This window comes from Schistocerca cancellata, chromosome 5, assembly GCF_023864275.1.
Source record: "Schistocerca cancellata isolate TAMUIC-IGC-003103 chromosome 5, iqSchCanc2.1, whole genome shotgun sequence".
NCBI lineage: Eukaryota > Metazoa > Arthropoda > Insecta > Orthoptera > Acrididae > Schistocerca > Schistocerca cancellata.
The window spans coordinates 533,624,163-533,639,991 of NC_064630.1; the positions used below are offsets into that span (position 1 = coordinate 533,624,163).

Consider the following 15,829-nt stretch of genomic DNA (forward strand, 5'->3'; position numbering starts at 1 on the left):
CCGCTGTTTCCTCTCAGTCCATAATGTGTGTTCATGAGACGGTTCTTTCCATTCAACAGGTCCTGCAATTCTTGCTCATACGTACAGATTTGTCCAAAATTTAAGAGCAAGTAGCAGATGTATTTTAAATATAATGTTGTGATTAACCATATTGTAACAGAAGAAGGATAAGTAAAGAATCAAAAATAGCGATAACAACAGAAAGAATTCGGAGCATGAGGTCACCGACATTTCAGAAAGCGCGAATTGTGCAGAAATACAACGGCTGACCCGAGATTTAGTAGGCGACTTACGCTGCTCTAACATGGTGAGTATAAGGAGTCGAAAGTTCCGATGATGTGACTGTTTAACGAAACTTCCGTAAATTCAAAAACGTTTTGGTTTGAATTTTCCAGAAATTATCAGTTATCATACATATTTCACCGCCGTCTCGCTGAATACTGTCAGTCTGCTGCAGTGCACAAATACGAACTACGAAAATATCTTTCTTTATGTAACTGAAGGTATTTATTTTGTTTCAGGGTGAAAAATTGGGCTCTGAAGTTCGGTGTTGGTCTTTGGGAGTTCAGCCGGCAATTCACGAAAATGGTTGACATACAAAAGGTAAATCAAAAGTTTCTTTCTTTTTCAAATAATTAATTGTTTAGTTTGCCTATACTCTGTTTCTAGTCGTTTTTATGTAACATATTCTGCAATGTTCATTGATGCTATAAAATGATATTTTATATTCACTTAGTCACGTGTCATGTAAATGCAACAGCCTTTTTGTTCTTCATGTAGTAATATCAAACTGTTGTACAATAATCTGGCTGAGACGCACTAAACATAACAGGTTACTTCAGAGCTCGTTTAACTGTCTCAGCTAACGTACTAAGAAATTTACCGTCAGGATGATAATCTCTGCATATACCTCCTCTGTTCTGTTGCTAAGTACCGTTTCTGACAGCAATGTATTTTTGCTAGTGTGATAGATCGAAAACATGCGAAGAACCTTCCTCTTCGTGTAGCAGACGAAGTCGACCTATAACTCACTTTAAAGTACAGCCCGCTGTATAGTTTTTTTTTAATTTCCTTAAATAAATGTTGTCTCTGAAATAAAACACGCCTGTTGCGAGTTGTGACGTCACCATTATGCTTTTATACTGAGTTGCTACCCAAGAAGGCACCAGACTGTATAAAAGTGTTAGGATAATACATCATACAACGTTCTCAAGGGCGTTACGTGTTCTCACATCTCGCCGTATGAGGGCACATTCAGTATCATCCAGCATGATCGTTTTGGTGGTCCAGGTGAGGCATAATGTTGTATGGGCCTGCTACCGCCCAGGTCTTTGAACACGGTATACTCATCGGTTGCTGTTATTGTGACACTGTGCTCCTTCCCATGTGCTTCTTTTCAGTGATGCATTCAGCCCTTACTTCATTTTCATGGATGACAATGCGCGACCGGATAGAGCAAAGCAGTTGGAGGAGCTGTTGGAATGCGAGTGTACTCGGCAAATAGACTGGCCTGCAATTCCGTCAACTTAAATCACAGCGAGCATGTGTGAGATGCTCTGGGGAGACATATTTCAGCAAGTCCACATGAACCTGCGCCCATCCAGCAGTTTTCAAGCGCGCTAGCGACGGATGGAACACCCTGTCACAACAACTCCTTACCAGTCTTCCGCCCAGCATGGGAGCACGTTGTAGAACTTGCACTGGCGTGTTGGTAATCAGACGCACTATTAACAACGACGTCCTGCCTTTTTAATGTCCAGGGGATCATCATAAATCGCAGTGAGTTCGGTCTCATTATTGTCTTCGAATAAAAGTGTCATTTGTGTTGGTCTCATTGCTTTTATCTTTCAGTTAGCTGCTGTACTATATGGTAGGACTTCTTTTTGCTTGTATGTACGGTCCAAGTTTCATCAAGTTATCTTCTTGGCAGTCACTCACCATATGAAATCTACACTACTGGCCATTAAAATTGCTACACTACGAAGATGACATGCTACAGATGCGAAATTTAACCGACAGGAAGAAGATCCTGTGATACGCAAATGATTAGCTTTCCAGAGCATTCACACAAGGTTGGCGCCGATGGCGACACCTACAACGTGCTGACATGAGGAAAGGTTCTAACCGATTTCTCATACACAAACAGCAGTTGACCGGCGTTGCCTGGTGAAACTTGTTGTGATGCCTCGTGTAAGGAGGAGAAAAGCGTACCATCACGTTTCCGACTTTGATAAAGGTCAGATTGTAGCCTATCGTGATTGCGGTTTATCGTATCGCGACATTGCTGCTCGCGTTGGTCGAGATCCAGTGACAGTTAGCAGAATATGGAATCGGTGGGTTCAGGAGGGTAATACGGAACGCCGTGCTGGATCCCAACGGCCTCGTATCACTAGTAGTCGAGGTGACAGGCATCTTATCCGCATGGCTGTAACGGATCGTGCAGCCACGTCTCGATCCCCGAGTCAACAGATGGGGACGTTTGCAAGACAACAACCATCTGCACGAACAGTTCGACGACGTTTGCAGTAGCATGGACTATCAGCTCGAAGACCACGGCTGCGGTTACCCTTGACTCTGCGTCACTGACAGGAGCGCCTGCGATGGTGTATTCAACGACTCACTTGGGTGCACGAATGGCAAAACGTCATTTTTTCGGATGAATCCAGGTTCTGTTTACAGCATCATGATGGTCGCATCCGTGTTTGGCGACATCGTGGTGAACGCACATTGGAAACGTGTATTCGTCATCGCCATACCGGCGTATCATCTGGCGTAAGGGTATGGGGTGCCATTGGTTACGCGTCTCGGTCACCTCTTGTTCGCTTTGACGGCACTTTGAACAGTGGACGTTACATTTCAGATGTGTTACGACCCGTGGCTCTACCCTTCATTCGATCCCTGCGAAACCCTACATTTCAGCAGGATAATGCACGACCACATGTTGCAGGTCCTGTACGGGTCTTTCTAGATACAGAAAATGTTCGACTGCTGCCCTGGCCACCAATTTCTCCAGATCTCTCACCAATTGAAAACGTCTGGTCAATGGTGGCCGAGCAACTGGCTCGTCACAATACGCCAGTCACTACTCATGATGAACTGTGGTATGGTGTTGAAGCTGCATGGGCAGCTGTACCTGTACACACCATCCAAGCTCTGTTTGACTCAATGCCCAGGCGTATCAAGGCCGTTATTAGGGCCAGAGGTTGTTGTTCTGGGTACTGATTTCTCAGGATCTATGCACCTAATTTGCTTGAAAATGTAATCACATGTCAGTTCTAGTATAATATATTTGTCCAATGAATACCCGTTTATCATCTGCATTTCTTCTCGGTGTAGCAATTTTAATGGCCAGTAGTGTACTTTCATCCGTACGTTCTGCACACCATGGTATTTTTAAATTGTGATTGTTACCGGTGATTGTCCGCCAATAATGCGAACAAATAATAATGGAACTCCAGAATGAAATTTTCACTCTGCAGCAGAGAGTGCGCTGATATGATTTCATTCTAGAAAAATCCCCCAGGCTGTTGCTGAGCCATGACTCCAAGTTACGCTTTCTCCCAGGACTGCCAGTTCTGCAAGGTACTTCTCTGAAGTTTGGAAGGTAGGAGACGAGGTACTGCAGAATTAAAGCTGTGATGTTCAGTCATTGGAGCGATGAACATATTGAACACAAGATGTATATGGAAAATGAATTCGAGGAAACACTTAAGTATCAGAATCACAATAATAAATATGGTAACATGCTCCGAATCGTCTTCAACTGAATGGGTATAGGCTAGGAACTAAATTCCTCGTGGAGAGAGGATGGGTTGTGTCACATTCCCGACCCTAAGCTCACCTGCAAGTCACACATGAAAAATAAATCAGTAGTACAGCAGATACAAGAATATGACGGCAAACACCTGGTGTCTGTTATAAAGGAAGATCTTGAACTCCCTAAGGATGCGTTTAGAAATTTGGAACTGACAAAAATAACAAGCCAGTGATGGACTTTGCGATGTCGCTGTTCGGGACTGCTGTTCTGTCCATGTGATTTACCCTCGAAGGAACACACATCAAGGATTTACTGAATGATTAATTTGGGTCTGGAAAACGAGGATAAGGAACCTCAGGCTGCAGAAGAAGAAAATGTGCATGCTGAACTGCCACCAGTCGAAGGTGACAGTGGATGTGCTAAATGTGTGCTACTGCTAAAGACTGCATATCATTCTTCATTCTTTGAATGCTGTAATTTATGACTGCAAATATCTGTCACCTTATTTATGTCATTTCATTGTAAACTAGCCATTTTTGTTACTGTTTTTGTGAAATAAAAAAAAATTAAAAAAAGGAAGAGCACTTGCCCGAAAAGGCAAGGTCCGAGTTCGAGTCTCGGTGTGGCACACAGTTTTAAAATGCCAGGAAGTTTAATAATGGAACTTTTTTGACTATTTATTCTGCTTGTGTCCCTACATTTCATTACAATTTTCACACTTTGCAACTTTTCTATAGAGCACAACTGTGAATATACCCACGGTCCTTCCAACATTGTTCACAGGGTCATTTATAGTGCAGTAAAGAGTGAGGGCCCAACATCTTGAAGGAAGGAAGATTAAGGTATTACGTCCCGTCGACAATGTTGTTAAGGTGGGGAAGGAAATCGGCGGTGCCCTTTAAAAGAAATCATTCCGGCATATGCCTGAAGCGATTTAAGGAAGCACGGAAAATCAAAATCTGGATGACGGGATGCATATTTTAATTGAAGTCCACCCGAAGGCGAATGAAGTGTGATAACCACTGCGCCAGCTCCCTCAATCAATAACTTAAGACACTCTCGAAGTTGCTTTCAGATCTGGTTTCTCCCCGTTAAGATGAACGTGCTGTACTCTACCTGCTAGGAATTCCTAAATCAAAAAGTCGTCCGATTTTCCGTATGCTCGTATTTTCTCCACTGTTCCAATAGCGCTATGACGTGTGCTTCTGCTGCCTATGAGTAACTTCCGAAGCATCAGTGCAACAATGTCATGGATGTGGAAACCCGTTGTTCGAAGTAATTGCCGCTCTCCGTAGTTACGGCAATAACATTCTCCACCGTAGCGTGAAAATATTTCATAGATCGTTACGAATTGTCCGGGACCCACTGATCCGTACAAACATCTGTTTACGCACGGGTTGCTGTCCGCAAATACAAAATTACGCATGATAGACAAATCTTTCCCGATCAGAAAATGCGAGCTCGAAGCTATTAGACAACATAACCAAAACTGCGCAGTTGCCTACCGCTGATGTAAACTAAATATTGCCTTCATTTCACGGGCTAAATATAATACGAGGAAGTTCCATCAGAGGCTCCATGTTTCGAGAGAGGTAGGAAAGAGAAGTGCTTCTGGAGTGCGTCGCAATTAGCGGCTAATTGCTGCAAGGGCTGCAAGCAGCAGGTGTCTGAGGCCTTCACGAGAACTGTTGGAGGACAACTTGTTCCGAGTGGTCGCCCTGTCTGAGTTCAGCCGTCTGAAATGTGTAGCAGCCAGGTGTTGCTTTATTAACGAGGTCCTGAAATACCCGACAACCACCGCGTATCCACCACCGAGTGTTAAGCAGAAGTCTGCGGGGGTGAGGATATCCGAGGATATTCCGCAGATTCTTCTTCTTATTATTATTAATGTGAAATGTCGCATTGGCCTGGGAAACCATATGCGTTCTGCACATTCCTCCACCAATTATTACTGTTCCTGACTTTCGGAGCTCATGGTCCTTTTCTCAGGGCCATCACCTCTGTATCTCTGTTGATACGATCCTTACATCTTGTCCTCTGCCCCTTCTACTCTCAGTAGTCTTTCCTCTTCCTTTCTAACTAGGTATCCTACCGACATCAGTCTTCTTTTCTTCGTTCTTCGGCCAATACAAACTTGTGAGTACAGGTTTGTCAGTTTCTGGTTCTTTAAATATAGTCCATTCCCGTGAATGGGTGCCCCTTTGGGTTGGGTTGTTTGGGGGAAGAGACCAGACAGCAAGGTCATCGGTCTCATCGGATTAGGGAAGGACGGTGAAGGAAGTCGCCGTGCCCTTTCAAAGGAACCATCCCGACATTTGCCTGGTGCGATTTAGGGAAATCACGGAAAACCTAAATTAGGATGGCCGGACGCGGGAATGAACCGTCGTCCTCCCGAATGCGAGTCCCCTTTGGGGCAAAATATTTTACTTAATATCTCTTGCTCGAATACAAGCACTTTTTGTTCATCTGTTCTACTTAATATAAATGTTTCAGACCCATATAGAGCTATCGGAAGAAAACACTCTGGTATAGAATGCTTTTTAAACTTCTCGAAATTGCTGTACCGCACAACACGTCCCTTACCCCAAAATACGCTCTGTTCGTCGCTGCAATCCTTGCCTTAATCTCACCGATGTTCTGTTTTATTTTTTATTTTTTTGCTAAAAATGCTTCCTAAACATTTAAATAAGTCTATTCTTTTAAAATTCAATTCATCAGTTGTCAGTAGGGTACCAACATTGGGTACCCTGCTTATCATCATGCACTCATTCTCCTCGTTAATTTGTAGCCCTTCTTTCCTTGCAGTATTCCTGTAATAACTTGTCACGAGCTGCAGGTCCACTTCGCTATCACTTACCTGCATATGAAAGCCGATTTATTCTATTATTACACCGTCTTATTTCAGCTAGGCTGAATTATTTTGTGTTCTCTCTCTATGTTTTGTAAAATTAAATAAAAAGATATTGGTTATAATGAGTCTCCTAATCTAAGGCTAATTCTGACCCCACAATGTTCTGACACGCCTTTACTGATAGATTTCCTCTAGACACATCTCTACTAGACGTAATAACTTTTGTGGAAGCAGACTCTTTCAATACATTGGTGACGCTGCCCTTTATGCTGTCAATAACTTTTTTGAAGGCAACAACAACCATGTGAACCTCAACGTTATGTTACCAACCTCTATCGGTTACCTATATGTGCGCAATAAGCCTACATACGGGGTGAATCACTTAAAACTTGCACCACAATTATTGTGGAAACAGAAAGTGCCACTGATGTGCGAATTTCACAGAATTGATTGGTGGCCAGGCGCCCGTATTGTTAGCCAATCAACAGATTTTAGTAATACTTAGAAAGTATATTTATTGTGTAAACATACACTTTTTAAATGGAACAATGACTATTGATATTAACATATTAAGAGTAGGATAAACTGGAATGTCAGTGGTGTTTGTTGCTGGATTCTAGTGCTAGTCGTTTACGAGATATTATATTTTGAAAAGTTCCCAAGCCGACACTTGAACTATACCTGTGGTAGCACACACTAAAGAACAACATAAATGCATACACTAATTATATAGATTCTGACCAGTAACGAGACAATTGACCATCACAGGCTGTGTTCAAAATGACCGGCGGCAAGAGCTATACAAGCTTCCAGTCTGGTATGGAACGACTGCAGAACTCGTGCTAGCATTTCAGCGGAGATGTCCGAGAAGGCTGCAGTAATACGTCGTTGCATATTGCCGGGCGTTGCTGATGTGTCCTAGCATACAAGGTCTTTCAGCTTTCCCCACAAAAAAAAGTGTAGCGGTGTCAAATCAGGAGAACGGACTGACCAAGTTACAGGTCCCCTGCGTCCAATTCAATGATTTGGAGAAAATTCGTGAAGAAATGCTGTAGTACTTCGTGAACTATGGGTTGGACAGCTATCATGGTGGTACCACAGGTTCCTCTAGTCTGCAGAGGAACGTCCTCCAACACCCGTGGAAGATGGTCTGTTAGGAGGCTTCGATACTGGGGCGCTTTCATTGTTCCGTCGATGAAAAAGGGGTTTATGAGCTGATGCTTCACTATCCCACGCCTCACCACACGTTTACACTTCTGACAAAACCAATGGGGATTGTCAAAACCTCAATAATGCATGTTTCAGCGGTTTGCCAGGGTATTATTGGTAAATGTGGCTTCATCACTACACAAGATACATAATACATCTGGAGTATCCTGTCTAAATATCTATGTACAGGAGTTAACATGAGTCTCATAATCGCTTCCATAGATCTTTTGATGGAAAGAAACGTGGTAGTGTTGGAACCTATGTTGATGAAGAATGCGTAAGACATTTGCCTCACTCATCCCACTTCCTCATGAGATTGTGCGGAAGCTAACATGCAGACCAACTGCAAGAATCTCAATATCGCCTTCTTCTGTCATCACTTGTTTCCTTCTGTTACGTTGTCTAGGTGTTACACTACCACTTTCACGTAACTGGTTGAAGAGGTTGATAAATAACGCTGAGATGGTTGATGTATATTGGGATATATTTGCCACATACACCATGCAAGAACGAAGTGCATTCTGCCTACACGCTCCGTACTCCATGAACATGTCGGCTCTTTTCTGCACAGTAAAAGCCATCCTCCACTTATGACCTACTGCTTGTACTGTCACACATCAACTGACTAGCAAGTCGCAGTGCACTCAGGGAACACACTAGCACACTGTAAGCAAATATAACGACATTGCGCGTAGCAACTACGCTGGTTGAATGGCACAAACAAGTATAGGTGTGGAAACTTTTCAAAAGAATCCTGCTACAAACATACCTGACATTCCAATTTACCCTACTTTTAGTTTGTTAGTGTCATAGGTATTGTTCCATTTTAAAAAAGTTTAAGTTTGCACAAAAATACACTAAGTATTACTATAGTCTTTCGAATGGCTGACAGTACTAGCCCTTGACTACCTACACATTTTGTGAAAACTGCGCATCAATAGCACTTTCCATTCCTGCAATATTTATGGTCTAAGTTTTTGGTGATTCACTTCATTTGGTTGGTCTGTTTCTTCTGAAACCACAGCCGTAGTCCCCCATAATTCCTTCTGAAGTTGGAATCATTTTCCTCAGTAGACACTTACACAGAACTTGGTAGCTTACATTAGTGAATGCAATCCTTCAATAATTATCAAATGTCAAGGGGTGTAGTATAGGGAATATTACGGCCATTTTCCAATCATCAGGCAGTAGTTTCGTAATCATTTTAATCAGCACAGGTCCACCTTTTGATATTCACCGAAAGCCTTATCATTTTTTAGGTTTTTTGATTATTTGTCGTATTTCTCCATCAGGGATCTCTACGCTGTTGTCTATGGTGTCTGATACCTCACATGGCAAAGAGTGAATGCGGTCATCAAGTTTAGTAATTCTGCGAAGTACTGTGCTCATCGCCGTTCTACATTCGTGTCATTCGTGAGGCTCTTCCCCTGCATGTCTCTAGCTAATGTTTTCCTTTTCTTTAATTTATGTGTTACTCTCTTTACTTTTTGGTACATTCGCCCTATTCTATGCTGGATACAGTCCTCTACGGCTTCTCCTATTAGCTCCTTGTAATACTTCAATTTCTCTTACCTTAGTATATTTGCTGTTTTCTTCCTTATTCTGGTATACTTGTCTTTTAACTCTTCGTGTCTCATATTTTCTAATCACCTCTTCCTAGCCAATCTTCCCTCTCCAATATTTTGCAGGCACATTTTATTGTACCACACTTTTGCTGATTCAGGAAGTAGTAAATACTTTGGGGATAATATCCCACACCAACGCTTTGGGGTTAAAAGTTATAGGATAGCATCAATATCACTATTTTAGTCTGTTTAGATTACATATGAGTATTGACAGTAATAATAATTATTGTTTTAATCCACTATTATCAACATTCGGGGTTGACTACCAGTGTTCTGTGAACACGAGGCAGGAAAACGATATGCACTTTGATAACACCTGCTTAAGCATTCTACAGAAAGGTGTGTATTACAAAGCAGGTTTAATTTTCAATGGGTTTCAGCAGAGATGAAAAAATGAGCGTTAAACACCAAATCTTCCAATCTAAGTTGAAAGGTTTCCTTGCGGCATAATACTTCTATTCTTTACAGGAATTCCTCACAGTAGTTGAGAAGTTTTCTTTGCGATGTTATTTATTCCTACAGCATCTCACAATTTTTCCGTGTTTTATTAATTACTTCGCTTATAAATTTTCTAGTCCACCCTCAGTAAATTATACGGGGTCTTCCAAGAGAAACAGGTAATATTCAGGGATATGACAGCAACGATAATTCGAAGGAAAAAGTATAGTCAACATGGGCTCTAAAATGCATACCTTTCGAGCTATGATCACTTCTTCAGTAGAAGACATTCTTTTCACATAATCGAAGATGAAGAAGTGCTCGTAGCTCCTAAGGTATGCATTTTAGACTCCATGTCGACTAGACTTTTTCCTTCGAATTATCGTTGTTGTCATATCCCTGAATATTGACCATTCCACTTTATTATAGGAAATTTAATGTAGTTACCTTTTATACTGGGATACGTTTTCGCTGCAGGTCATAGTTCTCGAACACCACAGCCTCCAGTGAAAACGTAACCCAGCACAAAATTTAACCAAATTAAATTTCCTACAAAATGCTCCCGTAAGACTAATAGTTTTCGTGTAGCGAACGCAACAATATGAGAACGTCGCATCTGGTTGTTGGAGGCGTTGTGGGCTGCAATAAACCTTAAGGTATTGGATGCTGAATCACTTTCTATAAGGATTTAATCCCTGCGGGTTACCTATTTTGATTTTCCACGAACGATTGAATACATTGTCGATGAGGACACTAAAAGGTAGTTTCATGTTGGGTTATGCATGTAAAACGCGCCTGCGTATTTTTGCTTACAGCGTATTATTCCCTGTTGCAGCTTAGTTGTTTGCTTCCTGTTAAAGTGAAGCCTGACAAGAGCATATCACCATCTGTTTTGAGCCGTTGTTTTGTTCGTGATCTAGAGTACCACATATTTGGTGGCTATTACTATGCTAGCCGAGCTGCTCGAAGAAATTTAACACTGCGCTGTGTTTAGCAGGTGCTGGATTAGTGGTTCAGCAGACTGACGGCAGTGTTCTAAAATCTCATTTCAAAGGAAAACAGAAAGACTAGAGGTTTTCGTCTTCTTGTCATGTGATTAGAGAAGGCGCTCTATTTTTATGTTTTATCAGTTGGTCGTTTCAGAGTAACCACTCTGCTTTTCTGAATAGTGTGAGTTGGGATGGAGCAGATAGTCTAACATGAATGGCCAGACATTTAGGTCAAGTTCAAAGTTTCAAATCGAAACTGGAGAGTTTCCTCATGGGTCACTCCTTCTATTCTGTCGAGGAGTACATTGGAAAATTAAACTGATTCCTATGTTATATTGTTGACTGCTTTTACTTAAACTTATGGTTTGTCTTTCTTTTTTGGTTCATAAACATTTTATTTTATCTTTTATTACTTTTATGTTGTAATTTCATGTACTGACACGTTCCATGACCTTGGAGATTTGCTCCTCAATTTGGTCATACGGAACAAGACGAGTAAAATAAAAATAAATGAAATAACCAAAATAATAGTTCATAAATATTTACCAGAAATGTCATAAAATGTAGATAGACGCAAACTATCCCGAGAAAGCCTACTTACAGAGTTTCAAAAACCAGTTTTAAGTGATCAGGCTACAAATATTTTGCAACCACTACCTTCCTGGGATTGCGAGGACAAGGTTAGACTAATTCCAGAACGCAGAGGTGTTTGAACAATCATTCTTCCCAAGCTTCATATGTAAATGGAACGGGAAGAAGCCTTACCAATGGTACGATGTGAACCACACTCTGCCACTCACTTCACAGTGGTTTGCAGAGAAAATGTAGTTGTAGAATATGATTAATTAGTTTAGAAAAATGAGGTTTAAAACTACATTTTTCATCTACGTTTAGTGCTTTGAAAGTGGAGAATTATCACCTACTGGAACAGTATGGAGAAAGAAAGAAAGACATTTTTAACGTCCTGTCGACAATACGGGAAAGAGTACAGAGTGGGGAAGGAAATCAGCAGTGCGCTATTGATAGGAATCAACGCGGTATTTGTGCCAAAAAATATAAGGGATCCACGTAAAACCTAAATCCGGTCAGCCGAAAGTTGATTTAAACCGGGATATTGACAGAAGGAAACCACGTCAAACATAAATGTGACTGGCTGTGCGGAGAACTGACACCCACTCACCGCAAAGGCGATCCAAGTGCCTCACTACTATGATATCTGTTCTCCTTTATTAGAGTATGTTCGTCTCAAAATAGTGCATACGTGCCAAAGTGGATGGGCAACCCGTACCGGCTGGCCTGAAACGAAAGGAGCACCTCTGTTCTCGTAGCGTTGCATAAGCAAATCCAGTTACATGAGCGGCACGTCAGTCCAGATTGAGCTACGGCACACGGTGCTGTTGAGTCACGCCACACGCTCGCGGTGGAAGCTCGCGCCGACCAACCGCCACATGACAATCGATTCTCGCCTAACGACCCGTCCACACGCGATGTTGGCGCAATCGATAGTCTAGCGAGGCTGGCTCGCTGCGTGGTAATCGCACCCCTTCCACCCCTACTGATGTTTGCTGTCAAAACACTTGTGCGCTACTGCTTCGCGGGTACTGATGCTAATGTGTAAATAATTCGTGGCGGTTGTCAGAAGAAAACACGATAATAATTACGATAGCGTTCATTGGGACTTTCTGTTACGGGTTTGCGGTATCAAATGAAATACTAAGCGAGCGTTTGCGTGGTTCAGTTGCTATAGGTGTAGGTGACCAATGGGAGAATTTCCCTTACGTTGACGCAATGAACATGAAAGGACGAAAGCCGTATAAGACTCAGGTGTCTTGCCAACGAACAGTTACAGCCATTGTGGTTTATGAACTTATGGCAAATTTAAATACTGTATAAAAAATGTAATTTAGAAACCTACTGACCAGGCACGAGTATTTCAGTTTTCTGAAATCCGAGGTTCTTAGTCATATGCCTTCATGACTTCACACCATTGTTTTCGATACAAAAGATGCTTCCTTCCTTAATTAGTTATTTCTTCCTTACATGGATAACAATTACGATTTTTCGCTTTGCTGTGGACCGTGTCAATGAGTTTAGAGACATAATACACCTTCTCAGTGAAAAATATGGGAATATGGTGACAATTTAAATTATTCTCTTTTACAAATAATCTTAATTTGCCTTTGTTTTCATATGGGGATATACACTTAGCTCTTTGTGCAATGAAGCGCGCCGGCCACCGTGGCCGAGCGGTTCTAGGCGCTTCAATCCGGAACCGCGAGACCGCTACGGTCGCAGGTTCGAATCCTGCCACGGGCATAGATGTGTGGGATGTCCTTAGGTTAGTTAGGTTTAAGAAGTTCGAAGTTCTAGGAGACTGATGACCTCAGATGTTAAGTCCCATAGTGCTCAGAGCCATTTGAACCTTTTTTTTTTTTTTGCTATGAAGCGCGCACACACACACACACACACACACACACACACACACACACACACATTACAATATTCATTATTCAGAAATTCTTCTTTGGAGTAGGAGGAGTTGTCAATGAGTTATGATCTCAGTTTAAGTGTGCAGTTAAATTTACTACCTATTAAGCTGTTCATAACACTGGGCAACTAGTCAAAGATTTTGATGGATGAATACCTCAGACCTTTTAATGCTGAACCTCGGACGAAATAACCCAATTCTTCTTCTAGTATCATCTTTATGAATCTACTGCTCTTTTTGAAATGTGATTGGTTGTCGACGAAAACTTCACAAAGGCGGCTGTTCACAATATGTTCAAATTTAAATTAGGGGTCTACAAAAGTTCATATTAACCTTAGCTTGTGCTTCTGTGCAATGAACACTTTGCCCCAGGTTATGCCCGAAAGACTGTATTGAGTGAAGAGGGTAAAAGGAGACTATTAACATTTATTGTGCCAGAATGTCGGTTCTGTCTGAAAAAATTCAGTGATACAAAAAAATCACTAAGTAAAAATACGTATTGAATATGGGGATTTTTGTGCTGTTGCTTCGGCCGTTTGAATGGCTCGTCGCCCTGAAATACTCTACTCTTAACTTTCCATTAAGGGTGGCATAAACTTCACGTATCGTTTGATTTGGTGGCATTAGTTTCCGTGAAGAAAGGGGTCATTCACCAAGCGTCGAGACATTCATAAGGTCGCAATATATTCAACATATATTTTTACTCGGCAGTTTGTCACTTCTGCAAATGGCTTATAACACTGAATTTGTCCCATAAGGTCTTTTATGCTGACACGATAAATAGAAAAAAAAAACGCATTTTAAAATATGCTACTTCTCGTCGTACTCTTTCTCCTCCTCCTCCTCCTTCTTCTTCTTGACTCTAATCTACTATGAAACAAGAACATTTAGTGGAGATACTCTCTCTAATGCGGTACTTCATCCTATCGTCCCACTACTACTTAATGCTCTCGCTCTGCTGGTATTTTGGTTTGTGTATGAAGTTTCTAGAACGTTTCCTCTCTTTTCTTGAAAACCTTTAAAGATGTTTACTTTATTTCTGAATATTTCTCTGCTTTGAATAACGCCCTCGGTTATGTTCATATCTTGTAAGTCTTTTTGAGTATCTTTCATCCACCGATTCTTTCAAATGGTTCAAATGGCTTTAAGCACTATGGGACTTAACATCCGAGGTCAACCGTCCCCTAGACTTAGAACTACCTAAACCTAACTAACCTAAGGGCATCACACACATCCGTGCCCGAGGCAGGATTCCAACCTGCGACCGTAGCAGCAGCGCGGTTCCGGACTGAAGCGCCTAGAACCGATTCTTTCCCTTTTCGTTACTGAAACACTGTAAAATTTGAAGACTCTCTTAGTTAATCTGTTAGCCTTCTCTATTTCCTGATCTCCAAGGAAACTGACTCACATTTTGCGGATTGTGTCTGAAAGTCTGCGAATTGTTAGATTGCTTCTCAATTTGTAGTTTCATGTTCTTCTATGGTGAGACATACAATTTTTCTAAGGATTCTGCTCTCGTTATTCTATTTCTTCTACTTTAAGTGTGGCGCTGCAGTCTGCTGCATAGAGTGCTTGTGATTTCATAACTGTTTCACAGCGTCTGGGGATATATTTTGCGTTCTAGGTCTCGTTGGAGAGTTTATACGCCATTTTCATTTCCTAGGGCGTGACGTCGTTACTTTCCTTGATCATTCCACTAATTCGAGTACTTTTGTTAGCTTTTCAAATATATTTTGTACGATTTTTGTGCATCTACAGTATTTGCCTGTATTCTTTTTTCGGTGTCGAGATTTCTAGTGCCGCTTTGTGTAATATTCTTCCAAGAGGTTCTTTGGATTGTAATTGAATTTGTGTCCTTGGCATAGATGGACAGATTTGTTTCAAAAGGCATTTAAAGAGTACAGATATCCTGATTTTAAAAACATGTTCTTTAAAACATGGCAGACAAGTAATTTTCGACAGTGTCAACAGTTAGGAACTTTTGGAGCCAAACAGTCTTTGTCTGAAGCCAAAATCAATATGCAAATGGCATAAGTAAGATGCAGTATCCAGTTTATCTAGAAGATCGCTTATGGACATGAGTGAATAGGCATGGAAAGGCACCACCAGTCGGCTGTTACGTACGTCTTTTCGCGTCGTGGTAGTGTGCTTTGAAATACCGCTTTAAAAATGAAGGTTATAAAAGACTGTGTGGAGCGCTGCTGGAGAAAGTTGTGTAGGTGGAGGAGGATTGAGCAGCGCAGAGCCGGGCACTAAGAGCGCAAGTTGCGGTCCCACTGGCTGCGACGGCGCGTCCGCAGAGTCCGCAGGCGGTAATTAGAGGCCCTGCGTGTCCTTGTTTACCTTTGCGACCCGGAAAGCGGCCTCTCAAAGGCAAAGGAGCGTCGCCCCCCGCTACCGCCCCGCTGCTGCTGGCTGTGCCGGAATGCAGCGCCCTGGGCACATGCCTGGCGAGGCTCAGCCCCTGCCGCG

At 41.9% G+C, this 15,829-nt stretch overlaps 1 protein-coding gene across 1 annotated transcript in view; it reads left to right on the forward strand.

The window, feature by feature from the left end:
- Positions 1 to 15,829, forward strand: part of LOC126187970 (voltage-dependent calcium channel subunit alpha-2/delta-3) — an 865,148-nt gene that overhangs the window by 287,278 nt on the left and 562,041 nt on the right. Inside the window, exon 2 of the mRNA XM_049929356.1 lies at positions 522 to 603. Coding sequence (XP_049785313.1) covers positions 586 to 603 — 18 coding nt within the window. The 5' untranslated portion in view covers positions 522 to 585. The remainder of the gene's footprint in view (positions 1 to 521; positions 604 to 15,829) is intronic.